This window comes from Oppia nitens, unplaced genomic scaffold, assembly GCF_028296485.1.
Source record: "Oppia nitens isolate AA-2021 unplaced genomic scaffold, nextdenovo-longstitch-racon4-pilon3 scaffold2_pilon_pilon_pilon, whole genome shotgun sequence".
NCBI classification, from domain to species: Eukaryota; Metazoa; Arthropoda; class Arachnida; order Sarcoptiformes; family Oppiidae; genus Oppia; species Oppia nitens.
In genome coordinates, this window is record NW_026533210.1 from 2,741,036 (window position 1) to 2,769,025 (window position 27,990).

The following is a 27,990-nucleotide window of genomic DNA, read 5'->3' on the forward strand; positions in this document are numbered from 1 at the left end:
CAAAAAATTATTTATTATTTTAATCAAACGTTATTTCAAAAATAATAATGTGTTCAACCAAAGTGTCATCAACGTCACCCCTATTGACCACAACGTGTGATCCCGATACCGACCCCTACACAACAGTGGCATCAGTTCATCGGCGGGAAATGCGTACCGTATATATGAGTCGTACGCGTGAAATAACATCTCGCGAAACTAATCTCTGGCCAAATGATATCATAAAACAGATGATGTGATTGTATTGGATTAGAAGAATAGATACGAGTCAATACCGGCGCCGACACCCGACTCGCGTCGAATCCAATCACCCGTATGAATGTTGATGACGTTTCCCACCAAATCTGATTGTCGGTGTCGTTGTCGCCATAAATAATCCATCGCTTTGCGTGCCTTTAACTTAATTATACAAAAATATAAAACAAACAAAACAATCAATTATCGTACAAAATATTAGTTATGAAAATATTAGAAATAACATAAAAATAAACTGCAAATCACTTCAAATACTGGATCTCCTGTGAGAGGACTTAATGCGGCAAACTCTAGGATCATAATCCAAGCGCATGACGTGCACGTCTCACGCGCAAAGCCCAAGTTATCAGATTTGAGGCCATATTTGAGATTAATCTAAAATCACAAAAAACAAACAAAACATATGATTATTACTTAAAAAATACACCAATTGTTATGTCATACTCTTGGATGAGGTATTCCCGTGGTTGTATTAAACGCGGGTAACAACCGATAGCCGAGATCTTTGGCCAATTCGAGCAGTTGTCCCGAATACCAGGCCATCAGCTGATACTTTTGGTTCAACAATTTCGGCTAAAATATGAGCACTGATTGAATTAGATGGACAGACACTACAAAACACAGACATACCTGAGCTGTATTCGCTCCTCATGTGTAATACAAGTCATCAGTTGATACAGACATACAATTATCACTAATTGAGTCCACATATCAATTGATTTATACCGATGATGACGACGACAACAATTACGATATGTAGTCACCGATGATGTGGCCATTGATGGTAATGTTGTTATTGTTTTTAACCAACACATTAGTATTGTGTGGAACTGTTATGAGTGACAATTAGACCAGTGATGGACACAACATAACACATGATTATCTGTTCATTGAGTGACACATCGATTAAAAACATAAACAAATAGTCAATCAATTGATTGAATGAATGAATGAGTGATACAATTGTTGACACATTAACTGTTGTATAGACTGTGTATGTGTTGTATTGAATGCCATCTATTGGTTAAATACTACTCACGTGACACACTTGTGGTCACTCTATGTTGTTGTTGTTGTTGTAGATGTTGTTGTAGACCCAGAGGACAGTCATATTTATACAGTATGTGAGTGCTATTCACGTTTAAGTCATATATAAATTCATATATACTGTATATAACTTAATATTATTTTTTTCTAAAGATATATAATGTCGACAATAGTTGAGAAAAAACTTTTGAAAAATAAAAAAACTGATAATAAATCATTGATTAAAATAGCAATGAAAAATAGTCAAAGGGAAAGGTAGGATATAAAAACGACTGTCCATTACTAATAACCATTTCATAAACAAATTTTCAGATCAATTATGTCCTCAACCACTACTCAATTGGATGTATTCAAAGCATTAGTAGGAGATTCCCTTATAGGACTCCTTAATACTAATGATGAATGTTTTAGGTATACCATTATAATTATAATCTATAGATTAAATATTTTATTTGTTAATTATATCCTTGTCCTCCTATAAGTTATTTGGCCAACAAATTAAATTTGCAATTAACACCAAATCGAAAGGAAAGTTTGATAAAGTATGTTGTAAAGCACCGGTAGATTATTTTTTTAATTTTTATATTGTTTTATTATAGTATCATATCTCAAGATATATCAATGGCCTCAACAATCATGTCGGACACTACGAGTATGGATAGTATAGAAACACATACTTTAGATGAATACATGACCAGTCCTAATGTCTCACAAGGATCTGATGAGAGTATGCGTACCGAAGTAACAAATATATCGGTTGATTAAATTTTTACGTTAGGGTCGGGTCGAAAAAATTACTATAAAAAAAGTATACAATACTAACACATTATAAACACATTTATTTTAATTGGAAATCAAGTGATATCTGCGCCCAAAACCTTCAGTAATGTCCAAATATATGGCGATCTTAATACCGAAAGCTTTGATTCTCAACTTATAAACGACGTTCATATGAAAGATCTGTACGAAAATACTCTTCAATACGACAAACCACAGACAGTGACCGCACGTCTTAATGTCGACACAATTATGATTCCGAAATTGCGTATAAATTTGAAGGAATTTGATGCAAATGTTTTGAAGACATTTGGAGATCAAGTAATTACTGGTGACTTTACATTTGAAAGCGATGTTTATTTTGATAAGGATTTAAATGTTTTGAATAAACGCATTAATGGTCTTCATTTGGTCAACGATTTAATGTTAAGAGGAAGAGATAATGTGATTACAGTTCCAAAGATTTTTGCCGAAAACATTGTCGTCACTAATAATATGATCATAAAAGACGGCAAAACCATCAATGGTGTGGATCTGTCAGAAATGATGAAGAATGCAGTCATGAAAAGCAATGCCAATAATAATATCATTGGACCAAAACATATGAATAGTATAGAAGTGGATCACTTGATAGTTAATCTTTTAAATGGATTCAATGTCAGCGAAAAAACTTTTCTATTAAATTATGGAAATCAAGTGATTATCGGAGAAAAAATATTAAATCATGATTTGATAGTCAATGCAGACATTATTTCAAAGACTATTAATCACATAATAATTGGAGATTTGGCACAAATTCAGACCTCCTCTGACTGTTAACAATGTCCGCGCTTTCGGTAAAGTCGATGGCGTAGATCTTAACGCTTACTTTATATTATTTTTTTTCATTTTTATAAACTTATATTAACTAACTATTAATAAACTAATACATATGACCCGACCCGACCCCCGAACTACTGTATAAATAAAAAATATTTTTGAAATTTTCTTAAAATTAATACTTTCTGATAAATGTGATTACAATAACTGAGAGAAACTAATGTGTCTTTCAATGTAATTGTGTATGTATTGAATGATATGGTATGGATTGTATGACAACACACTCACAATATTATTGCCATCAGTTCATACTAAAAGTATATTATGCACTGTTATGTAATATGAAAATATATAGAAAATTATTTTTATTTTTTTCAAACAGAATCTCAGTGTTTAGTTCAATATTAGAGATCTGGTAATTGAGCCCCGGGTTAGTCAGAGAGAGAAAAAAAGAAAATACTTAATATAATTACTGTAATATTAATACAGTATTATTATTATTATTATCCTAATTGTAAGTGTACAGCAGTATCAGTATTAGACAAACTATTTTTTTACCATTACTACCATACAGTACAGTAGAATTTATAAAAATATATACAGTATAATCTCAACAAATGTTAATATATATGGTATTTAACAATTCATTATATACCATAGTATATAGCTGACAATAATTACCGTAAATAATAAAAATTAAAAACTAAAATATAGTTTATAAAAAAATTATTATAATATATTTAACGATAATATAAAAAACTTTTATAAATCAATTACCTGATTTTTAAGTTGAATAGCATTTTCTTAAATATACAAATTATTGATTATAAAATCTATTATTATTAACTAAATAATTTACCGTAAAATTAAAATTAGTTTTTTATAATCAAAACTAAACTATAAAATAAAAATAACAAAACCGATTGTATTCAACACAAAAAATTATTTATTATTTTAATCAAATGTTTATTTCAAAAATAATAATAATGTGTTTAAAGAAGTCGTGCCTTCGGGATTCTGGTAGTGAATCGTGTCTTATTGAACGATCGGTCAAAGCGTACGGGAAGCGGGAACTTGATCTTCGAGTCGTGGAACTGCTTCATATGAGCTCTTCGGCATTTGGCGGCCGGGATCTCTTCAACGCGGATAATCTGAATCGAGTCGGCTCTGGCCCGATGTCTGGCACCCATATCGCGATCTGAATACAAATAAAAACAATATATCATCGTTACAGTTAAACAATGGGTTTTAGACAGTATGGATGCTATCACTTACAGCAAGAGGTGACTGCGTTGGCCACAGAAATGTCGCGGTATTCCCGATACATGTTGTGAGTACCGGTACGCGAGTTATAGCGAAGCCAAACGCCGTAGTTCTTGACCCGATCGGCCGCCCGATTCTCGTGAACCTCTTGGATGTCCACAATTTCGCCGTTAGCTTTCTTCACTTTGCGCAGACGTCGGGTAAAGTACCAGAAACGCGATTTGGCCACAACGTGATCGGGAGCAAAGATTGTCATCCGATAGAGCGGCGGTGTCGGGTTGGCCGCATCGGGCAGATGGCGACCGATGATACGGTACTGACGCAACTGGTTATCGATTGATTGATAATTAAAAAAAAATTAATTAATTAGTATTTCATTTGATTTGTTGGCAAAAAAACAACAGAAGACATGACAGGAAAACAATCAATAGTCGACTGAATAGCGGAAAAACAACAATCAATTAATTAAAAGACATATCAAAGATAACACACAATATGTCAAACCTTTCTATCGTAACCCTTGACCTCAAGGTTTGCATTAGAAAAAGATAGTTTTAATTAGTTAATAATAATAATAATAATAATAGTTAATACATACACATGATATGTATGGGGACTAAACACATGCAAATCACTCAGTGAGAGACACACACAACACAAACACACTAACCATTCAATCAATACATTATTAATCACCGATTCATAGGCCTAACTAATTAACTAAACTATTGGGTGATTATAGTCTTAAATATTAATACAGTCAATAGATTTTTAATTGTAATTAAATTTTAGTTTTAAATTTTACTTACAGTTCCGCTGACTTTCATGTTTGCCGTAGAAAAATAAAGAGACCGTCTATTGTATGGGAAACGGATATATCAAACACAACACAACACACTATTACTAAATATAATATACACAAAGTATGTCATATAATAATACCTAATAATAATATCTAGTTTTTATAAATACAAAAAAAACATAACATATAATTATAATTAAATAATATTTTTTTAAATATTAAATTAATTGACTAAAGTTTTATTAATTGATATTATTTTTATTATTGTAAATTAGGTTTATATTAAACGTATTATTAGTCAATACTGTTTTTATAGCATTAAATTTTAAAGTATTTAACACATAATTTAGTCCATTAACGCCATCTATAGGTTTATATCTATTATTAATAACTTTTTATTTGTTATACAGTGTATTGGGATATCAATAGAAAAAAATAAAAATAAATATTTATTACAAAACAAACAAAAAAAAACTTTTTAAAACTACACTAATATGTGATTAGTTACTAACAAAAATGTAATTTTTATAATAAATTGTTAATAGGATTTAATTTTTTAATTTTTTTTATAAAAGTTTTTATTTCTGTATTTAATTGAATTTATATATATATAATAAAATAAAAATTGTTTAAAAATTAATTAATTTACATATAAAAAATAATAATCACTAATATTCCTATCAAAATAACCTATAATAAAGTGATGACAATAGTGCAACAATAATATATTGATTGATTGATATAACAATACTAGTAATCACATATCACTTGTATGTAACAAATGAATTGATTTTGCGGTTCATATAAATCATATCATATATGCGTTTTCAAGAAGTTGTGTTTTCAATTGTTCCCCAATGTTGTGGACAATAGTTTTATCGGTGTCTGTTGTTGTCGCTATCAAAGTGGCAACTTGTGAACCGCTGCCGATCGAGATTACTGGCCTCGGATGGCATTCACCGCAAGCAATATTCCCGTCCCGCTATTTCTTTGTCTGGAACAAACCGGTTTCGGCTGTGGTAATCACTTCGCCGGCCGACGACAGGGCGTGTCGTGTTTGGCAACAAGTGTTCAATGAGACCAACTTTGCCGACAAATTGGTGACAATAGTACGCTATAAACTTGTCGGCGATGTTTGTCGCGGCGGTATTCAAATCGATGTCTATGGCAACGATCAAAGTAGTTCACAACCAATGGCTCGACGAGTGGTAACAGAAGATATCTGGAGTGAGAAGTGTGTCTGCAGAAGACATGATTGGCCACAGCTTATGAAATGTCGCGAAATGAGTCAACAATTTAAACAAATAGACAGTGATTTGAGGTTTTTGTTTAATAAAAAAAAGATAAACTATATATCAGTAGATAATCTTTTAATGTCTTTTAATTTAAATGTTTTTTTTAATTGTCAAATGATTTTCTTTTGTTTTTTTAGTATATTCAATACAAGTGATGGCATCGACTTTGACAAAGTATTAGATGAAATGAAGTCAAGATTTGCAGAACACCGGAGATCTTATTCATTCTGTCACTATCAGGTCATTAACAATCAGGTATCAGACGATAATGTCTTAAAATTATATATATATTTACCGGTAATATACTGTATAAGCGATTAAAAAAATAATAATTTATGAAAAAACACTTCAAGGCTTACAAACACTGTTATGGAGAGTACATAGGATTTGCACAATTCTGGGATGAAATGTTGCGATCATTGCTATCGAAAACCTATATTCCCGACATAGAGTTTGTGGCCAATCTGGGCGATTGGCCGCTCAGCGACAAACGCACCAAACCGCCATTGCCAGTGATGTCGTGGTGTGGATCCACCGATTCCAACGACATTGTATTACCCACTTATGAATTGACTGAATCAACGCTTCAGATGCAGGTATTTCCGGATATATATACAGTATATATTTTTGTGGCTAAATTCGGTCATTTAATTATTATCATTATTATAGGGAAGGGTTACTCTCGATGTACTTTCTGTGTTTGGCAAACAATCGGTCAAATTTGACGACAAAAAAGAAATGCTGTTCTGGAGGGGTCGCGACTCCAATGAGAATCGTCTGAAATTGATTCGGTTGAGCAAAAACCATACGTCACTTATCAATGCCTCGTTGACCAACTTTTTCTTCTTTCGGGACCAAATGGACGAATTGGGTCCAAAGTCGCCGTATGTATCTTTCTTCGACTTTTTCCAATACAAATATCAGCTGAACATTGACGGCACTGTCGCTGCCTATCGACTGCCATACCTGTTGGCCGGCAATTCGGTTGTCTTAAAGCAAGAATCAAAGTACTATGAATTCTTCTATCATCTCTTGAAACCTGATGTCCATTACATTGCCGTTGATAAAGAACTTAATAATTTGGTCGATAATATCGACCATTTAATTAAATTAAATGATAGCAATAACGGTAGCAATAATTTATGGCAATTGATAACTGAGTCGCGACAGCTTGTATTGGACAACCTGTTGCCGCAACACATCTACTGTTATCACATGAATTTCATCGATAGATACTCTTCTCTACTTAAAAACAAAATTGTTTTGAGACCTGAAATGACTAAAGTGTTTGTTGACAGCGATACTGATTGTCATTGCGATGATCAACAACAACAACAAGCGGATCAACTGAGAGATAGACAAGAATTATGATAAATATATTATCATAATATACCGGTAATTATTAGAAAAAATACGAAATTATGTTTTGTTCACAATTTTTAAAAATTTAATTCAATATACTGTACAATATTTATATATAACTTACAATTGATTTTTATACACTTTTTTGTTTGTTATAAATAATTTTTTTTATCGTCAAAACAATTATTAAAAATTTATTTATAATCTGTTAATTCGCTAATATGTATATATAAATCATAATAAATTATTATTTTTAAAAAATAAAATAAAACTATATTTATAACAAAAATACAAGTGTGTCACCAATCAATGGGTTATTATCTAAACAATTGATCCAAAGAAAAAACAAAAACAAATACCACTCATAATAAACTCATTGAAGGACTTATATGAGCGTCGATTAGCCACTTCTTGAATGCCATGACATTCACTAATGGATTACTACAGACACCGAATCTGGAGTTGAGTTTGTCGTCGTTGAGAAACTCAATCAAATGATTGATTGTCTTCTTCACGTCTGACAGTGTCTGCGACGCGCGAAACACTTGACGTACGATTGGATCGACGTTCTTGTATTGATGTTTTGTCATCACGTCTTGCATTGTCTTAACCGTCGATTTGAACACAGAATCCCAAATATCTTCTACGATCTTATTGTCTAACGTTTTAAATTTATTGTTCACATAATCAGCGTATTTGTTAGATATGTCGACATTTAACACATTCAGCAGTTTGTCGATATCAATGGCTTCGGGCGATGAGCTAACAGACAGCACATCGTCGGTAATGTCGCGCACATGTGCCACACCTTTGATGGCATTTGTGCCACTGTTATCACCACTGGAATCACTATTAATAAGTTCAATGTCTGTATCACTTTCGTCGTCAACGCCAACAAAACGTTGCGTTTCACTAGTGTTACCACTTTGAACACTAAGCGACACAATGAGGTGCGGATGCTGTTCAATGGCCGCCCGAAGTATCTGTCCGTCTTCCCAGTAGACAAACAGTACGGCAATGTCCACGTCGTCGTGTCCATCGCCAGACATGGCAAACATTGGCGACGTCTTCGAGCTCGAGTTGACTACATTATCGATGACAATGACGGCAATACCGCCTGCCTTTTGGACGTTACGTGCTTTGTCCACAAACATACAGTCTCCGCGCTCGACAACTGCTATCTTACCATTAACTTGTAAGCCATTCTTCAGCGGCCATTTGCACGCATTCAACGGATCCATAAGAACAATATTTCCATCGATTGAATCATCGATATTACCCAAATCAAGACCAAACTGTGCGGGACCGGCACTTAACACCATTTTGATCATCAAATCACTGGAACTGCTTTTCGGTAATGTAAACGATATGGATCTCAGTTTCTGTTCATTTTGAAGCAGTTGTTGTTTAGATAAGGCGATCATCTCTTGCATAAATTGTGTGCCATCTTCAGCGTCCTCAACACTGGCAGCGGCAGCACTGTTATGAACCAATTGGACCCTTCCATCAGCCAATACTACAACAGTTATTCCCATTTGTCTTACAATATCCAAGTGTTCCGAATTAGTCGCTGAAAATTCTGAAGCCTTTAGCTTAGGATATCGTAAATTCTTTGATCGAGCGATCGGTTGCTTAATGTTAGGCGATTTGCTGCTATTGTCGACAAAGTTCTTCATATTAGTGCGAATATTATTGCCATAGTTTAGTCCGTAATGTTTTCCCAGAAGTAGTCGAGTATTAGGACATTCACGACCATATCGATCGTCACTATAAGACAAAAATGTCTGCATTTTAATCGATTGAGACGTTTTACTTCCAGTTATGTTAATGTTGGCTAAAGACAGTGGCAAAAGGTGTGCTTCAGTGGTAAACACAAACTCATCCAAATCTAATTCAATGTCCTCTTTGTATGCAAACAGTAGATATAAATACTTTAATGTTTCGGCCAAAACAAATGAATCCATACGGTCTTCGTGACCACCGGTGCGCACATCTTTTACGGACGCAAAACCGCACTCAACGCGTGCGTACTCTTGCAAAGTTCGGAGCACTTGTTTGCCAACTTCCAGATAGTGCGGATCACCGGTTGCTTTAAATAGAAAATAAGTGCTCTCCAGAAACTCTGGCCTCAGTGGATGATGAGCCCAATGCACTGTAAAATCGGTGGTAAAGGCTTCTGGTAGGAAACGATGTTTTTTCATAACCTGATAGAGCATCTCATGAGTTTCTATGGCTGGCTTGAGATCGCCTTTAAGCACTTGTAGTCCCGGCCAAAAAGCTAGCAACGAGTCCATGAAGTTCTTAGCCTGACTGTGCGGTCGATGCATCATTACATCAACCAGAAGCGGGCCCTGACTCACGTACTTCATAACACCGGCATAGTGTCGGTTGAATCGCTCCAAATAGCTTTCGTCACCCAACAGTATATAAGCCTTTAGACAGTACTCGTAATACGAGTCAATACCGGCGCCGACACCCGACTCGCGTCGAATCCAATCACCCGTATGAATGTTGATGACGTTTCCCACCAAATCTGATTGTCGGTGTCGTTGTCGCCATAAATAATCCATCGCTTTGCGTGCCTTTAACTTAATTATAAAAAAATAAAACAAACAAAACAATCAATTATCGTACAAAATAGTTATGAAAATATTAGAAATAAATTAAAAATAAACTGCAAATCACTTCAAAAACTGGATCTCCTGTGAGACGACTTAATGCGGCAAACTCTAGGATCATAGTCCCAGCGCATGACGTACACGTCTCACGCGCAAAGCCCAAGTTATCAGATTTGAGGCCATATTTGAGATTAATCTAAAATCACAAAAAAACCAAATAAAATATATAATTTTTACTTAAAAAATACAACAATTGATATCTCATACTCTTGGATGAGGTATTCCTGTTGTTGTATTAAACGCGGGTAACAACCGATAGCCGAGATCTTTGGCCAATTCGAGCAGTTGTCCCGAATACCAGGCCATCAGCTGATACTTTTGGTTCAACAATTCGGCTAAAATATGAGCACTGATGAGACCGCCGACCATTCGGATGTTGGTCTCGAACACAGACACCACAACATCGGTGTCAAAGTGCACGTCCCGGACGACCCGTTTGACCGAAACCTCAAATTCGCTATAATTTCCAAATATCTGATATAAAACAATATAATGAAGATATTATCAGCTGATGAACGACTCAAATGGATTTATAATAATATAAAATATGAATAATTTCCTAAAGACTGACCACAAGTGAGTCCAATGTGTCGACTAAAGTGAGCGAAAAGTTACCCAAAGCGTCGTCGACGTCACCCCTATTGGCCACACCGTGTGAGTCCCGATACCGACCCCTACAGGAGAGTGGCATCAGTTCATCGGCGGGAAACGCGTACCGTATATATGAGTCGTACGCGTGAAAGAACATCTCGCGGGACTCATCTCTGGCCAAATGATAAAACAAATGATGTGATTGTATTGAATTAGATGTACAGACACTACAAAACACAGACATACCTGAGCTGTATTCGCTCCTCATGTGTAATACAAGTCATCAGTTGATACAGACATACAATTATCACTAATTGAGTCCACATATCAATTGATTTATACCGATGATGACGACGACAACAATTACGATATGTGGTCACCGATGATGTGGCCATTGATGGTAATGTTGTTATTGTTTTTAACCAACACATTAGTATTGTGTGGAACTGTTATGAGTGACAATTAGACCAGTGATGGACACAACATAACACATGATTATCTGTTCATTGAGTGACACATCGATTAAAAACATAAACAATCAGTCAATCAATTGATGGAATGAGTGATACAATTGTTGACACATTAACTGTTGTATAGACTGTGTGTGTGTTTTAGTGAATGCCATCTATTGGTTCAACACTAGTCACGTGACACACTTGTGTCCACTCATTGTTGTTGTTGTTTAAGTGTATGTTTACATTGAAGAGGACAGTCATACCATTAGGTGACTCCTAATTCATGTTTAAAACACATATATATAACTAAATGTTATATTTTTCCATAAGTTAATCGGAATGTCAGTAATGGTTGAGAAAAAAGTGAAGAAAAATAGGAAAACTACAGACAATAAGTCATTGTTAAGGATTGCTGTTACTAACTGTCGAAAGGACAGGTAGTATAAAAGGGTTGACGTTTTTAAATAAATTATTCATTTAATATTTCATTTCATTTAAATAGCAAATTTCAAATGGCATCACAAGTAACTGATGAGTCGTTAAAGGAAACACTGATATACAAACATATGGATCTCTTCATAGATTATCTCAAGAGTGACAATAAATTTATAAAGTTATTACAATTTTATAATAATATACAGTATTTCATGACTAATATAATGCATATCCATGTCTATAGATATGTCGGGGAACGGCTCAGGAGTGAGTTAACCGTTGAGGCCTTAGATACGTTATTACGGTATTGTTTTTGACTACCGGTATATATATATATATATAATTAATTTTAATGTATTTATGTTTAATTATTAGCACAATGACTACAAGTACTACTCCTGAAGGAATGTCTATATCAGACACCACGACATCGCCATTAGACGACAATATGTCAAGTGATGAATCTAATGGTTCGGATTCAAGTATGAGAACTGAGAAAACAGAGATATCAATTGATTGAATGGTGTGGGTCGGGTCGGGTCGGGTCGGGTGAAGTCGTATTTTTAACAAATCTACTAATTCTAATAACAAGTTTGTAAATAACTAACCGAGTTTGAGGACAAACAGATTGGTTTAGTCCAACAGGCATTGGATCAACAAAATTATCGTTTGGCTTACTATGAATTGAATGCTGTCATACCATTTGGTCCGCCACTCCTGTCGTATCAAAATACACGTTCACAACATCTGTTTATTGTCGGTCAGTATCTGAACAATGGATGTCAAGAAATTAATGTTTACACCAATACTGTCAGTGGCTATAAATTGTTGACAAAACTATACGCTATCGATACCAACATTATAACAAAATTTGTGTCAAATGGACATCACTTTGTCATAGTAGCCAACTCTAGGAATGTTCACAATTGGGAACAATGTCTTAAACTTAACAAAATGTCTCAATTCTTACAATTCGGAAGCGGACCACAGATTCATCAATTGTTTGTCTTCGATGGCAATCAACTCATATAAAATGATTACTTCAATACATAGTCAAAGTGTTTCCGAAATCAAAGTTGTCGTTCAATATAATAAAAACACATGTCTTTTGATGGCCATACCTATAGTCAACAGTTTTGTTAAGTCAATCATCAGTTTTGTGCCGCAATTTTATTGATAATAAGATATTTCTGAAAGAAATGGTTCCATTGCCGGGAAGAAATCAGGTATGAGTTCGTGAAATGTATTAAATTTATGTATTTATTTAACTTTTAATTTATTTGTATTTAGTATTCAATTGTTTCGAGAACTACATATAATCGCACTCTAATGGCTTCAATTAATTAGTGGCAAACAAGACAAGTGATGTCAGACATTGTGATCATCGACTGGTCGACACAATTGTCTCATTTTTGATCATTCCTTTCAAACCATACGATTCCTCAATCCCTTTGTCATACATTTGTCATACATTTTGTTGAAATTGCTTTATAATGAATGCATATTTCACATCTTCATGTATATTACATAATACATACAAATAGATATTTTTAATGCTTGTAATTAACATTTGTTTTAAAATATTAATATTGTAATTATTATTATTCATATATAATACGACTCAACTCCTTCCCAACCATCTATCAATTAAAATAATTTGATTTGATTTTAATAAATTTTAACAAAACAAATAAACTAAGCTTTCAAACGAAATATTGTTGTTTTTTTAAATTTTATTCGACAATTTGTACAATAATTAATGTTTTTTTTTAAATTTATTTAACAAATAAAAATAACATTAAAATATATTTAATAATAATAATAATGAATCAAATGTTAGGGTCTGTCTATGTATTAGTACAACTGTACTGTATATTCAATGATGACAATCATCATCAGTGTTGTTGAGTGGCCACCACTTCTGTCATATATATTGTTGTACTCCTCTGTCTTGTGCTAACCCTTTCCAATGAACGTCTCAATAGATATCGTATCTAATAATAAATATATAATTTTTAAAATTTATTAGAAATTATTTATATATCACTTCAGTTATATATTCAACATAAAAATACTTATTATTTAAAAAAAATTTTTTTATAAATATTCTAATTTCACATGGATGCTTTATACAATTAATAAAAGCTATCAAATTTTATTAATATGTTTAAAAAATATATACTTTATATACCTCATGATTGGCAAAACAAAATATAATAGAAACGGCACATCCTTGGAGTCCATCCAAAGTTGACGATAGATAGTGATAGACCTCCGAAAACCAACAGCTCCTAAATATTTGATTCAAATAATAAAAAATAATAATTTTGTATTTAATAGAAGATATAATACAATACAATAAATAATTAATTGCATAATTAATAGTCTCTCTCTCTCTCTCTCACTGATACAAAATGTGATTACAATAACTGTAACACAATATTACTTACTCGATGTTAGGTCTGTAGACAACAAACAGATAGTGGAGGCCATAGAGTGGTAGTAATAGTATAGCGGCTCTGAGCGAAACAATAATACTTTGGCGTGTTATCAGACCACCACTGCTGCCGCCGCCGGTATGATTGACCGACAAATGATGTCCTCCGCCACCGCCGCCACTAGAGTTGGTGTATTGGGTGCTCGTCGTTGACGAGGCTTTGATACAAAGCACCCGCAATAATAGCACTAAGAAAACACAGTTTACCTGAAAAAATAAATTTGTAATACAATTTGATAATAATTATTAGATTTAATAATATGCGATATTTATTTATAATTAATTATAATTTTAAAAAAATAATAAAATTAACTATAAAAATTTTTATTCATAAAAATTCGTAGTAAATATAATTATTTATTTTATTATTATTTTTTTTTGATGATGAGATCGGTTTATAAAATAATAAATTAAATTTTTAAATCTATTTTTAATATCAATCTTTCAATTACTAGTAAATATACTATTTATATATATACCTAATAATATATAGTACTAATATATTATTTCATTACATTCAATCATTAAAATTTTACCCATAAATACTTGAAAAAAATAATAATTTTATTGAATGATTTGTTGTCGTTGTCTAAATAAATAATTATATATTAAAAAAAAAAGTTTATTACTTTACAAACAATAGTCAACGTAAGTCACCTCAAGTACTGTCCGCTAAATACTTAAGTTTGAGGACTATTGTACGTAAGTAATAAACTTTTTATAATAATAGTAGTAATAATAATATTATTATATAATCTGGAAATATAATATAAATCACACAATAATATATAAATAAATTAGAAATAGTTTAAATTGTGAAACTTTGTAAAATTTTTTTGAAGTTCAAACTAAATTCAATTTAGAGATTAAATACCTATTTATTATTGACTTATTTATATTGAATAGTTGTATTAGATTTGATGGATTATATCATATAATTTATATGAAACCCCATATTGACGGTTAGAGATTACTTTACATATAATTTAATAGAATATAATAATATTATTTTTAAAAATCTATTAGAAAATAAATGTTAACATTACTATTAAAGTACAATATTTAATCAGATAAATATTAAGATGTGATAAAATAATATTATAATTGTTTTTAAAAAATATTAATTTTATTGTTAATAATTTTACTGTTAATCTGATTAATAAATCTAGTTTTGTTTATTTCAATATTATTTATATAATATTTAAAAAGCAATAATTAAATTATTGAATGAATAATTTTTATTTATGTATTTACAATATATTTATTATATTTATCATCAAAAAAAATTACCGCTGTATATAAAATTAAATTAATTAAATATTGTTTATTATGCTTAATTATTAATTAATATACTGTTAGTTAGTTTTACTTAATTTGTTTGAAATCAGGAAAAAAACAATTTATTTTGTTAGTATAATCACAAAAAATAATAATAAATTAATCAATATGTGTATTAATTACTAGTAAAACGGATCATCTCTTTCATTATAATTATATTTAAAAAAACAAAAACATGTTTTTCTATCTACTTATTGTTTTAATGATATACAGTATATATAATTTTTATATAATTTCAATTAATTATCTGGCAAATTGATTTTATAACTTTATATATATATATATATATATATATGATAATAACCCCCTCCAAAAATAACTACACAAATGCTACTATATATTGTATATACAGTATATTAAATAATTTATAGTTTAATACAATGCAATCGGATATAACTATAACTAATATTGCACTTAATTAATATGTGATTTAATATACAGTATATAAAATTAATATACAGTATATAATAGTTAATACCTGATTATATAAATACTAATACTAACGTACGGATTACACACATATACGGAAAGATTTAGTAATTGTTGAAACTTTTACAAAAATTATAAGCCTTTATCATCAATACATTGAATGAATTTATCGTAAATATTGTACACAAAAATATTATGTCATTTTGTAAATACTATTTTTCATCAATATTTAAGACCCAAAACCTGTTGGTAAGGGATTATAGTTTCTTCAAATGACAAATACATACACAATATTACAAACACACAACACATATATATATATAAAATTTAAATGAAAAAACTACTTATTGTTATCTACACTCATATCACTTGAATGCCATCATTCAGATGAGATTTCTAAACAATTGATTGAATTATTATATTTATATATTATAGAAAATTTTTATTATTATTACTTATAGATATTGTTATGTTTCTATTAAATTGAATCCATTTAATATTCTGGTCGTCTTTATTGTCTCAATCAAAGTGGGTGAGTAAATGAGTAAATTAGTGAGTAAGTGAATGAGTGAGAGAAAATAAGAAACAGAGAAAGAGAGAGAGAGAGAGAGAGAGAGAGAGAGAGAGATCTATCAAACAGTTGACAATATAATAAAGACTCTTGAAATATAAGATAAAAACAAATATTAAATTAATGGTGTAATTAGTTTAACTAATATTTTGATGACATATGATATAAAAATAAACTAATATCAACTCATTTGTCAAATGGATAATTGAATTAATGACATTTTGGTAAACATTTTGGTAGTGGTTTGTGTGTGTGTGTGTGTGTGTGTGTGTGTGTGTGTCATAAAGTACAGTAACTCACGATAAGTATGGCCAGATTGGGTGCATTGATGACCCACTCGAGCCAAGTGTTTGATGACGGCATTAGCCAACACTTGTCTTCATCGACAATAGGACTGACATCTTCGTACTCTTCTATAACTTCCATCAGTTTAGAGGACTCGATGTCCACTGAGGACTCATTTGTCATCGATTTGTGCAAAACACTCATTGTTTGACTTAGATTTTTGCTGAACGCCGTAATGGCCATTAGTTCGCCGCCGGAACTAATGTCAAAGCCATCGCTGACGGCTCTGCCGACTATATAGAGCAGTGTTGTGGTGGCCGGCAATACATAAGCCAGTATTATGAGTGGTGTGAGCGGTGGCTGAGTGAAGGCGTGTTTGATGAGTTGATGAAGATATAGGGCCTCATTGAACATCCAGAGATAGGTTGTCGACCGAAAGTATCGCAACAGAACAGATAGTATGAGACACAGAGAGGTTAGCACTTGAGAGGTCTGCGATTGAGTTTCACCGGCAGTCAGTAAATGCCATTTGAGTAGACATGAGACCAACGCATGAAAGAAAAGTGATGTAAATAAATGTTTGTGAAGTCGGATCCGAGACACTGATGATAGTTGTCTGAATTGTTAATGATATAATTGATTCAATTGTTAACATAATTTTAGTTAAACTAATATTTGATTATAATTATGAAAATTATTCAACAACAACAACTAATAAGTAAATTAATAAAATATTTAATAGAAAATTATTATTTAAAAAATTATTATTTAAAAAATTATTATTTAGTCAATATTTTAATTATGTTTTTCAAATATGTTTGAATTTTGTATACTATTATAATTAATATTATAATTAATCATTTTAAGTTTAATTTTAAGTGCTTGCTTGTATAGTAATTTATTAAAACACCAAGTATAGTATTTATTAAAAATATACTAAATTATTTTTCATTAAATATATAAAATAATTCCTAATTTAGATATACTAAGTAAAATATAAATATAACTTATTCATAAACCATGTTTTTCTCGACATATATTTTTTATAAAAAAAACTTTTTGAAAATTATAGAAATGCTTTAACAGTAAAAATCTAAAAATTTTAATAATAATAAATTGAAAATATGAGAACACACACACAATGTATTATTATTATTATTACTTAAAAATATAAAAAAAATTAATTTCAAAAAGTTATAATATATATATATACTGTTAGTGTAATTGTAAACCTGTGGATATTACTAATAACAATAATAGTAATTTGAGAGGCATTTATTTTTGTTGGCATTTTTTTGTTGTTATTGCTGTAAATTGAAAAAAAGCATTTACAATAACAGATAATCAAAGCAATTAAATTTGTTATATAATACTTAACATTATAGTTACTATGTATTGTTCTCTACTTTTTTTATGGCAACAATAAAAAAATCAATAATAAAAAAGACTCAAAAATAATCTTTTTCCTACAAAATTTCTCATCAGAAGCCAATTATATTTATATATATATATAAATAAATATTTTTAGTTAAAAATTGCTATTTTATTGTCGGTTAGATTCATCATATCGTATCCAATTAATGTTTGAGGTTATTTTTTTAGGGTTTAAATATATTAAATGTCTAAAACAAAATCTATAATAATAATAATAACAACAATTAGAAATAAAATAATAAAATCAAGAATATTCTTGTAGTACCAAAAATAAATGGTATTAAATGTTTTCTACTATACTGGGTATATACCGTACAGTATACAAAATATAATATATATTAATATATATATATATAATTATATTATACATACTTGTAGTGACCAAATATAAGTAGCGCTGGTATGAGTGTACACATGGATATAACATTTGTGACAATTGAGTAACGGATTCTTCCCACATATATCTGTAATAACAATGAGTTTGAGATGAGAAAAAAATCAACAAAAAACTATAGATACAAAACTATTTAATTAAAAACATCATTTAATGGACATACAAATAGTATACCACAAATATATCAATAATATTGTGTCAGTTGTATTGTTATTAATAACATGCATTATTATTATCATATTTGTTGCTTATGGCATTTTATTTTATTTTTTTTATTTTTTGTGGTTACCCCTTCCTCTCTCCCGGGGGGACACTTACATCATCGCGGGCACACATGGAGTAATTGCTCCATTCCTGTCCACTGTTGTCCTTTAAGTTAAACCAATGGCCACTTGATGTACACTCTTTTGTTGTGTAGCCTTTTTTTATTTGAGATAACAATAAAAATTATATTAAATATATCAAATTTAATGGTTCAAATAATATATATATATCAATTGTTGGACAATAAAAACTATTTTTTTATTATTATTATTATAACAATAGTTTTTTTATATATAACACAGTAGTATATTGTAAAATCAATATACAGTATATATATATACTTAAATATAATTTAACATTTTATCCATAGTTTGTAAATAGCATAACATAATGTAATAAATATCATATATGATTAGTAATATTGTAGTTATTATTATTATTATTATTATTTATATATTAATAATTATATAAGAAAATTGCCATACCTCGACATGGAGGTACCATTTGGTGCCAATAGATGTGTTTGGGACATGGTTGTCTCATTATCACATTGGGTTTGGCATCCTGTGCCCAACACGACCAGCCATCCCATGTTCGCGGACAGACCGGACGGTCGGCATCGGTGTCATCGAAATGCTGGAGCGATTCAACACAACAGTGCAGTGCATCTATAAAACAATTTTAAAAAAACAATAATCTTGAAGAATTGTATTTTTTGTTGTTGTTGGTGTCCTACCTGTGCAACACTGATGCCATTTAATCAAAAGTGATGGAGAAATGAATGTAAACGATAGCAATGATGTGGTGTTTGATGGATACGACCTATTAGTGGTCGGATCAATGAGATTACCGATTGGAGTGTATCTATAAATTTGATGAAAAACATATTGTTTAGATATATATATAGTAATATAATAAGTCATATTGATATTAGATATATAATAATAAATAAATATTATATTGCAATAAACAATAAACAAAAAATATTTTATGTTTGTCTGTCTGTGTGTAATGTTATGTCAATAATAATTTAATGAATTTAGTTGTAGTAAAATAAAAATATCAACAGATAGTATAGCAAACTAATATTTATGATAATAATAATAAATATAAATTAAAAAGATCATCAATTTTTTATTATTATATATATTTTGATATAGAGATATAATTTTTTTTATGTCAAATGATATATTTCCTATTGTTTTTTTTAATCTTAATTAATTTTGTTTATTGGTTTTTATTAGTTAATTAAATTTCTATTTGATTAAGTAATTAATTTTCTAAATCTATATAATCTTTAATTTTGTTTCATTAGTAAACTACCGGTAAATACTTAAACTATTTTTTTCGATACGATTAACAATCATGTTATTCAACTAATCAGTTGTATTTAACCAATAAATTTGGATTATCTCGTAAATTACAGTTCAAGTGTGTATTTATTTTATTTAAAAGTAATACAATTTAGTGATTACTGTCCTATAAATTTGAAAAATGAATTTTGATTGTAAATATATAATATTTTGTAAGTTAAAGTATTTCAATATAATTGAAAGTTAAGTTTATAATTAATGAATTTAATAAACGATAAAAAGTCACTTTTAAAAACAATTAACAATAAGATTATTGAAAATTTGTAAACTTTTATTTGAAATATTTTTATTAAAATTGACAAAAAGTTATCGCTTGAATTCACTAAAAATTTAAAAAATTTTAGATTTTTAAAGTCAATTAAAATTAACTGAATTATTTAAAACTACTTAATGGCTTAATTTTATTATTTAATAGATTCAATATAAACTAATACAATTATATATTATATGTAGTAAAAGTTTTATTTTAAAATTAATTATAATCTTACTTATGGCAAAAGTAAAAATATTTATCTATTTGATATATGTAAAAGTATACTAAAAATTGATACTAAAATTTTAAAAATATATATTTTTCAATATTATTTATTAAAATCAATAGCAAAAATTTATTGTTAGCCATTAGTAAAATTATAACAATAAATAAAATATTATTGAACAGATAGTCATAGTAGTGAAAATAATATACTATTGTGTACATTATGTTTGTGTGCTATAAATATATTTTATGTTTATTAAACTTTTATATAATATCAAATAATAAAATTGAAACCATTTTTGTGATATATATGTTACATTTTCAGGAAAAAATGTATAATAAAAATATTGTTTTTCATAGGTCTACAAAATAAAAAAAAATAAATGAAATTAATTGCAAAAGATTTTGAAATAACATTTTATTTTGAAAAAAACAACATTACTATCGTTGATAACTATAAATGATTTCATTTCAAATAAAAAAAACCAAATCAAACTACTGACACATCAATATTATATAAGTTATATATATATATATTGTATTAAAGTATATTATATTTATAAACCTACACTTCAAGTTTCGGTGACATTGATTTTAATTTAATCAATCATATCAATAACCATTTAATATATTAGAAAATTGACTTTTCATGTTAACAATTTTTTTTGGGCTCAATTTTTATCTAAAAATTGTTACTATAATAGTATATTTTTATTAACTTAGTAAATACAGTAGTGTTATCAACATGTAGTGTATTTTTATTTATAAAATTATATATTTATATAGTATTATATGGTATATATATATGATATTATAGGAGCTTAAGATAAAATATGTAAACTGTACTCAATAGTAATCTCTAAGCAAATAATATGAATGACTAAAACATTAATAAATATGTAATTGATTTAATCAACAATGTTTGCTGATAACAATAATTATGAATTTTGTTTCCCACATTTACACATTATTATTATTGATTAATCAATTTACATGGATAAAAACATCAATTGATTTAAGAAATTTTATGTAATTTATTTTTTTGTAACTATACATTGATAATAAATTATTATTGATAAAATTATTAAAAAAAACTATATTATTAAAGCGCTATATGTTTAATGAATAAAAATATATTTTCTATTTATTTGTTAGATATAAAATAATAAACATGGATTTTATATACTGTATATATATATATTTTAAATATATTTATATATAACTATATATATAATCTATAAGAGTGAATAAGTTTTTAGTTATATATATATGATATATCATACCATTAAGTGAATAACAAACGCAATGTAAATATTTTGCTTTTTTAATGGTAAACAATAAAAACCAATAGAATATTCTTATAAAGAGTTTATATTAAAAAAAAGCAAAAATAAATATTCATATATATATTTTTTAATAAAAATGTTTTTTTTGTTTGTTATTATTATTCTATATTTTAAAGTACACTAAAAACCATTTTACGCTATTTGTTATTTGTGACATCAATGATACTTAAGTATTAGCATATTAAGAATGATATATGCAATTAATTTTTTTAAAATAATAATAATAATTTGAGTATCAAAAATTAAAAATAAAATGATAAACACTATAAAATTATAATTGCCTCAAACTTGCAAATTAAATAATAAAAAGTATAAAATTCAATAAAAATAACATAATATTTTAGCAAGTTTATTTAGATTAAATATTAATACATACAACTATTTAAGTTCATTGCAGTGAATATAATTAATTTAATATACTATAAGTTAACGTGCATTTAACCAACTAATTAAATTATATATATATATATATATTAATTATTTAACCTAAAATTTTGTTTAAGTTTCATTTCAAAAAAATATATGAATTATTTCTATTTTTGTTTTATTTACACATTTTCTTTATCTTTAAAATCAAATACAGGTATTACTGTTATCAATAATTTATTATTTAATCAAGTTTTACATTCAGATTTTTATTTATTATTAATATTTTTCATGTTTTTTTATTTCATCTACAATACGTATAATATATAAATTATATATATATATATACATAGTATTTCATTTAAAATAAACAATAGATACTGTATAAAATATACAGTAAAAATAATAAATGCATCAGCATAATAATTATAATAATTTAACTAATAAATGATATAATAATAATAATAAAAAATATCAAATTAAATATACAGTATATACTTTCATATATATTTATTAGTATAATATGACATACTATTCACAATGAAAACTGTCCAATAATGACACAATAAGTATGAAAAACAAAAATTTTGTCTCAAAAGTTTAGATTACAAAAAAAACATAAAAATGAATTTTTCTCGTTGTTATAGTTATTGTTGTTGTTTTTCATTGAAATTTAATATATTCTTTGAATGATAAAAATAAATCTAAAAGAAAAAACATCGACTCAAACACAAAATTATAATTTACTTTTTGTATAATAAAAATAATTATAATGTTATAACAAGTATATAATTAAACAACACAGTCTGTGTGTGTGTCAAAAAAAATATATTAATAATTTATAAAATTGAATTAACTTTTTTAGATGAAAATCTGTATTATTTATATTTTACTGTTACATAATACAGTAAATATAAAAATATATATATTGTTGTATAAAAATAGTCGCAAAAAAATAACATTAGCTTTTAATTGCTAATAATAATCAGAAAAATTCTATTATTAATATTAATATAATATTATTATTTATTATTATTATTATGTATAATTTATAATATTTTACACTATAAAAACAATAAATATAATTTTTTTTTAAAAATATTTTACATATATTAATAATTACAAATTTATGAACTAATGTATCGAAAATATTAATTTATTTTTTTGAGGCAATTAATAAAATTATAAATTATATAATTTGTTTGAGTGACGTTAGATTTTTAAAATTTTTAAATATGCGACTATTTTAGTGATAAACTTTGACACACAATAACTATGTTTTTATTTTGTCTTGTCTTCAAATAATTATAATTGTTAATATAAACTAAAAGATTTATTTAGTTTATTAATGTTATAAATTAGTTTTAAGGGTTTTTTCTCTATAAATAAAAACAATTGTTTTTTTTGAAATTATAATAAACAGTCTTTTATTATAACAAAACAATGTTTATCTATAGTTATTTATAAGGCCTTTATGTTTAAAATTAATTTTATTGATATGATTCATTTAATAAATCAAAATAGTGTTTTCAATATCAAAACACATACAATAACATAATAAATTATAATATATCAAACCCAGGGAGGATAGGGATCAACAACTGGGAAATTGATGCTCATATTGTATGTGTGTGTGTTGTATAGTAGTATCCTTTTGTATTATAATAGTGGTATTCGTAATGCATTGTGTGTGTGTGTGTGTGTGTGTGTGTGTGTGTGTGTGTGTGTGTGTATGTGTGTGTGTGTGTGTGTGTGTGTGTATTATACATACAGTATAATAAACATATGTATTTATACATAACCGTTATGATAGCTTGAAAACTTTATGATTTACGAGACACATACACATAAGTACATGTATATACAGTATATATAAGAGATATGGTGCTATTATTAGCGTCAACATTGAAATCTACATGAGCTAGAAATGGCATTTTTAAAATAAACACTATCTCTACTACTAATAGTATAAAAGTATATAACAATTTGTATTCAACAATCTCTCTCTCTCTCTCTCTCTCTCTCTCTCTCTCTCTCTCTCTCATAGTATATTATATACAAAATTATATGTAATTTTAACTATAATTTCATTTATTGATTGATGTACCAAAAAATTTACTTTTAAAAATATTTATCGTCAGAAAATTGTTTAAATTACTATACAATTTAATTGCACACGACTTTAATTAAATAAATAAGTTTTGTATAAAACAGAGTAATACAGTCTAATTTCATATTAAACATTATAATACATGTTTGAAATATTTGTATTTGTTATACCAAATGTTTTATATAATGTTTTATTAATAATAGTAGTAATAATTAAATTTATTGTTAATTAAAATGTCATTTAGTATAAAATATTTCCTAAATGTTAATTAAATAAATTTTTCAAATTAACTCAAGATATTTAATATTTTATTAATTTGTATATAAAATTTTTTTGATGTAAATCAATTAAAGCTTAAATTATAGATATTATTATTATTATTATTTCGTGTTTTATTAATAAACTATAAATATCGAGCTATAAATATATACATTTGACATAAAAACATATAATACATATGGATTTAATGCTAATTTATAAATATCGCACAAATACTGTATACAATGTATTACTTAATTAATAAATATAATAACATTAATAACATAGTTTAAGTTATTTGCTTTGCAATCCCTAATAACTAACATTAGTTTCTCCGGAATCTTATGTTTAGAGGAATTATTATTATTAATACTATTCTCTCGTATATTTCAATATAAAATAAAACTTATATAATAATAACCATTATTTTTATTAGTATTAGTATTATTATTAAATTGGTTAATTATAAACTAATCATAAAGTTAAAATAAACCATAAATATAAGGTATACACTTATTATTATTTTTGTTGTTGTTATTAGATTAAATGAAAATTGTTTGCCATCCAATTATCTCTTAAACAATAAACATTTTTTTGTAAATTTCAATATAAAAAATAAAATTTATATTTATATAAAAAAAAATTCATTAATATAGTAATCATAAATATAGTTATCGTAATCATTTTTTTAAAATAAAAAATAACATTTAATAATTTTATACTAATAAATTAATTGATTAAATAAGCCAAAATATATATATATATAGAAAAATTATTTAATTAAATTATATTCAAAAAATTTCAGTCAATAGTTTTACTGTTTGTTTATTTAATTTTCATAATTATTGTGCAAAATATGTTACTATTAATAATAATAATAATATAAAGTTTCCCGGATTTGTGCAACAAATGGCAAATGTTTTCAATCACTACAATTGGCATATAATTGGCAAATAGATAAAATAAATTTTTATAGTTATTTTAATAGTGATTTTTTTAATCATTAAATAACATATCAATAAATTTATTTACAAGAAAACAAAAATATAATCAGTAAAAATCTCGTTATTATTTATTATATAATATTATATATATATTAGTTAAATGTTTTTTAAATCAATTTTATTTTCTTTTTGTTTATCATTTTAGTAATAATATACAATAGAAGCCATAAAATACAGATTACTAATTCAATAGACAGATAAATTGATTGGGAAAATACATCAAACATAACAAATGTATTAATGTTTGACATATGATATACAATAATTTATTTTGGCATTTATGACAACAAAACCTAAATATATATTTTGTTTGTCTATCTATTTGTTTGTTTGTGTGTTTGTATTGGTTATCATAGCATTAAAGTACACAAACTAAATATAAAAGTTAATAAACTAAAATAAATAAATAATTTTTTTTTTTAATTCACATTTCAACGAATACATACATAAATTTCAAATCATCTTTGAAGGCCGTATCGGGCATATAGTTATAACAACGGGCACAGGTATCCAATACATAGAGATCATATGGCAAACGAAGCCCTGTTTCTGTACGACACCATTTCTGAGGCGATTCTGTCTAAAAAAATACAATTAAAAACAAAAATTTTAATATACAGTATTATAATTAAATAATTGATTAATTATAATAACAATAATAATTAATATTATTATTAAAAAAAATAATTCAAACATGCATTTTCTTTTGAATAACTCATAAACATATCTATATTAATATTTTTTATGGTAATTGTAAATTGAAAATTATATACTGTATAATATAATATGGCATTATGATATGTTTTATTTAAAAAAATAAAATAAAATAAAAAACTATTTTTATTTCATATTTTTTTGTTATCTCCATTATTATATAACAATATTAAAAAAGCAAATTATTTAACAACAAAAAAACTATAAAAATACTGTATAATATATGATTAACAATAGTATCCAATTTTTTTTGTATAATGCAATAATTTTAGTCGTCAAATAATATTAATATCATTTTATAATATATCGGTTTATATATATATATAGACCCACATATGTAACAATAAAACAGAAAAACAATTATTAAATATAATGTAAGTAAAATACAATTTACTATCTATTAATATTATATAAACATTTTATCAACTAATAGATACTACTATTATTATTATTGTCAATTTGTGTATACAATTTCTGATATATACAAATAATTATTCAACAGTTTTAGTGAAAGAGACAAACAAATAGTTGGATAATCATTATGTGCTAATCGTTTTGCTGTAGAAAAAAATTAATAATAAAAATTAATGAAAATATTACACACAACTAATACTATTTTAACCCAATTTTATAGATTATTTTTGACAGAATAAAAACCATTTGGAAATAAAAATCTTTATTGAACTTAAAATCATTTTTGTTAATATTAATAATAAAAAATAATCCTCAATATATTATTGACAATTTTCTAGTTGTTTTTTTACTATTATATTAAATAATTTTTTAGAAAAAACTATAGTTTTAAACAGATTGTAATCACCAAACTAGAGAATTGGTGTTATATATATGTATTTATTATAATTTATAAATATATAAGTTATATATATATATATATATATATATATTAATATATTTAGACTATATTATTAAAATTATATAATAAAAATATACAGTATTTATAACCATAAAAGCTAGCTTTTATGTTAGTTTATATATTTAGCTCAAGAATTTACTAAAATAAATAAAAAGTGATATTTGAGTGATATTTATATATATTTAAATAAGACAAACATGTTTTTCCAATCGGTTTTGTTAAACATTTTTAATTTTAGCTGACTATCAATACAAATGATAATTTACAGCACATCAATAATAATAATAATAATAATAATAATAATTTTCAATATATACATTAAGAAATTTAAGCAACAAATAAATTCAACAAATGTTATCTAAATGTGTAAGCAATGTATTTAGTTATTTATTTATTTTTTAAATAACAACAAAATAAAATGTTTAGTTAAACCAATAATATCTTACCAATTGAGCAGTAATTGAGTCAAAAATGAT

General features: G+C 27.0%; 8 protein-coding genes across 9 annotated transcripts in view; 3 read left to right on the forward strand and 5 right to left on the reverse strand.

The window, feature by feature from the left end:
- Positions 1-27,990, reverse strand: part of LOC128956278 (40S ribosomal protein S3-A-like) — a 195,722-nt gene that overhangs the window by 57,981 nt on the left and 109,751 nt on the right. The window lies entirely within an intron of this gene.
- Positions 82-1,232, reverse strand: LOC128956281 (ER degradation-enhancing alpha-mannosidase-like protein 3). The gene is made up of 5 exons (XM_054301976.1): positions 886-1,232; positions 700-828; positions 502-630; positions 276-399; positions 82-205 (listed from the first exon to the last, which is right to left on the reverse strand). The coding sequence occupies exons 2-5, from the start codon at positions 796-798 to the stop codon at positions 132-134; spliced, it is 426 nt and encodes a 141-aa protein (XP_054157951.1). The 5' UTR covers positions 799-828; positions 886-1,232; the 3' UTR covers positions 82-131.
- LOC128956279 (uncharacterized) lies at positions 1,269-3,038 on the forward strand. 2 transcript variants are annotated; one of them, XM_054301973.1, is made up of 5 exons: positions 1,269-1,379; positions 1,456-1,557; positions 1,615-1,713; positions 1,785-1,844; positions 1,902-3,038. In XM_054301973.1, the coding sequence occupies exon 5, from the start codon at positions 2,254-2,256 to the stop codon at positions 2,896-2,898; it is 645 nt and encodes a 214-aa protein (XP_054157948.1). In that variant the 5' UTR covers positions 1,269-1,379; positions 1,456-1,557; positions 1,615-1,713; positions 1,785-1,844; positions 1,902-2,253; the 3' UTR covers positions 2,899-3,038. The 2 variants fall into 2 exon arrangements, with proteins under 2 accessions (XP_054157948.1, XP_054157949.1); XM_054301974.1 differs by having other exon boundaries at positions 1,269-1,375.
- LOC128956280 (60S ribosomal protein L18a-like) lies at positions 3,828-5,074 on the reverse strand. Its single transcript, XM_054301975.1, has 3 exons — positions 4,971-5,074; positions 4,174-4,486; positions 3,828-4,096 (listed from the first exon to the last, which is right to left on the reverse strand). The coding sequence occupies exons 1-3, from the start codon at positions 4,986-4,988 to the stop codon at positions 3,891-3,893; spliced, it is 537 nt and encodes a 178-aa protein (XP_054157950.1). The 5' UTR covers positions 4,989-5,074; the 3' UTR covers positions 3,828-3,890.
- On the forward strand, positions 5,690-7,650 carry LOC128956271 (protein O-glucosyltransferase 2-like). The gene is made up of 4 exons (XM_054301965.1): positions 5,690-6,284; positions 6,396-6,513; positions 6,612-6,854; positions 6,928-7,650. Exons 1-4 carry the CDS (start codon positions 5,821-5,823, stop codon positions 7,627-7,629), a joined length of 1,527 nt encoding a protein of 508 aa, XP_054157940.1. The 5' UTR covers positions 5,690-5,820; the 3' UTR covers positions 7,630-7,650.
- On the reverse strand, positions 7,847-11,506 carry LOC128956266 (ER degradation-enhancing alpha-mannosidase-like protein 3). The gene is made up of 5 exons (XM_054301960.1): positions 11,136-11,506; positions 10,870-11,062; positions 10,506-10,772; positions 10,306-10,434; positions 7,847-10,208 (listed from the first exon to the last, which is right to left on the reverse strand). The coding sequence occupies exons 1-5, from the start codon at positions 11,318-11,320 to the stop codon at positions 7,983-7,985; spliced, it is 3,000 nt and encodes a 999-aa protein (XP_054157935.1). The 5' UTR covers positions 11,321-11,506; the 3' UTR covers positions 7,847-7,982.
- Positions 11,534-13,483, forward strand: LOC128956284 (uncharacterized). Its single transcript, XM_054301979.1, has 6 exons — positions 11,534-11,613; positions 11,675-11,781; positions 11,847-11,957; positions 12,024-12,083; positions 12,155-13,005; positions 13,070-13,483. The coding sequence occupies exons 2-5, from the start codon at positions 11,684-11,686 to the stop codon at positions 12,297-12,299; spliced, it is 414 nt and encodes a 137-aa protein (XP_054157954.1). The 5' UTR covers positions 11,534-11,613; positions 11,675-11,683; the 3' UTR covers positions 12,300-13,005; positions 13,070-13,483.
- Positions 13,627-27,989, reverse strand: LOC128956269 (calcitonin gene-related peptide type 1 receptor-like). The gene is made up of 10 exons (XM_054301963.1): positions 27,961-27,989; positions 26,373-26,506; positions 19,728-19,855; positions 19,477-19,659; positions 19,046-19,146; positions 18,706-18,797; positions 16,915-17,515; positions 14,230-14,483; positions 13,971-14,070; positions 13,627-13,773 (listed from the first exon to the last, which is right to left on the reverse strand). The coding sequence occupies exons 2-10, from the start codon at positions 26,408-26,410 to the stop codon at positions 13,675-13,677; spliced, it is 1,596 nt and encodes a 531-aa protein (XP_054157938.1). The 5' UTR covers positions 26,411-26,506; positions 27,961-27,989; the 3' UTR covers positions 13,627-13,674.

What these genes read in the sequence shown, in the direction of transcription:
- LOC128956280 (XM_054301975.1), bottom strand. An exon ending in CAACGCAGTCACCTCTTGCT is followed by an intron (nt 4,097 to 4,173) that starts GTAAGTGATAGC and finishes ATTTGTATTCAG; the next exon opens with ATCGCGATATGGGTGCCAGA.
- LOC128956279 (XM_054301973.1), top strand. Translation starts at nt 2,254, where the DNA reads ATGAAAGATCTGTACGAAAATACTCTTCAATACGACAAACCACAGACA.
- LOC128956271 (XM_054301965.1), top strand. Translation starts at nt 5,821, where the DNA reads ATGTTGTGGACAATAGTTTTATCGGTGTCTGTTGTTGTCGCTATCAAA. An exon ending in CAAATAGACAGTGATTTGAG is followed by an intron (nt 6,285 to 6,395) that starts GTTTTTGTTTAA and finishes TTGTTTTTTTAG; the next exon opens with TATATTCAATACAAGTGATG. An exon ending in ATCAGGTCATTAACAATCAG is followed by an intron (nt 6,514 to 6,611) that starts GTATCAGACGAT and finishes AAACACTTCAAG; the next exon opens with GCTTACAAACACTGTTATGG.
- LOC128956266 (XM_054301960.1), bottom strand. Translation starts at nt 11,320, where the DNA reads ATGTGTTGGTTAAAAACAATAACAACATTACCATCAATGGCCACATCA. An exon ending in ACACATTGGACTCACTTGTG is followed by an intron (nt 10,773 to 10,869) that starts GTCAGTCTTTAG and finishes GTTTTATATCAG; the next exon opens with ATATTTGGAAATTATAGCGA. An exon ending in CAGGAATACCTCATCCAAGA is followed by an intron (nt 10,435 to 10,505) that starts GTATGAGATATC and finishes TTGTGATTTTAG; the next exon opens with ATTAATCTCAAATATGGCCT.
- LOC128956284 (XM_054301979.1), top strand. Translation starts at nt 11,684, where the DNA reads ATGTCAGTAATGGTTGAGAAAAAAGTGAAGAAAAATAGGAAAACTACA. An exon ending in ACTAACTGTCGAAAGGACAG is followed by an intron (nt 11,782 to 11,846) that starts GTAGTATAAAAG and finishes TCATTTAAATAG; the next exon opens with CAAATTTCAAATGGCATCAC. An exon ending in AGTGACAATAAATTTATAAA is followed by an intron (nt 11,958 to 12,023) that starts GTTATTACAATT and finishes CCATGTCTATAG; the next exon opens with ATATGTCGGGGAACGGCTCA.
- LOC128956269 (XM_054301963.1), bottom strand. Translation starts at nt 26,410, where the DNA reads ATGCCCGATACGGCCTTCAAAGATGATTTGAAATTTAT. An exon ending in CCATGTGTGCCCGCGATGAT is followed by an intron (nt 18,798 to 19,045) that starts GTAAGTGTCCCC and finishes TTGTTATTACAG; the next exon opens with ATATATGTGGGAAGAATCCG. An exon ending in CTTATATTTGGTCACTACAA is followed by an intron (nt 17,516 to 18,705) that starts GTATGTATAATA and finishes TTAACAATTCAG; the next exon opens with ACAACTATCATCAGTGTCTC.
- LOC128956281 (XM_054301976.1), bottom strand. Translation starts at nt 798, where the DNA reads ATGGCCTGGTATTCGGGACAACTGCTCGAATTGGCCAAAGATCTCGGC. An exon ending in CGGGAATACCTCATCCAAGA is followed by an intron (nt 631 to 699) that starts GTATGACATAAC and finishes TTGTGATTTTAG; the next exon opens with ATTAATCTCAAATATGGCCT. An exon ending in CGAGTCGGGTGTCGGCGCCG is followed by an intron (nt 206 to 275) that starts GTATTGACTCGT and finishes TCATTTGGCCAG; the next exon opens with AGATTAGTTTCGCGAGATGT.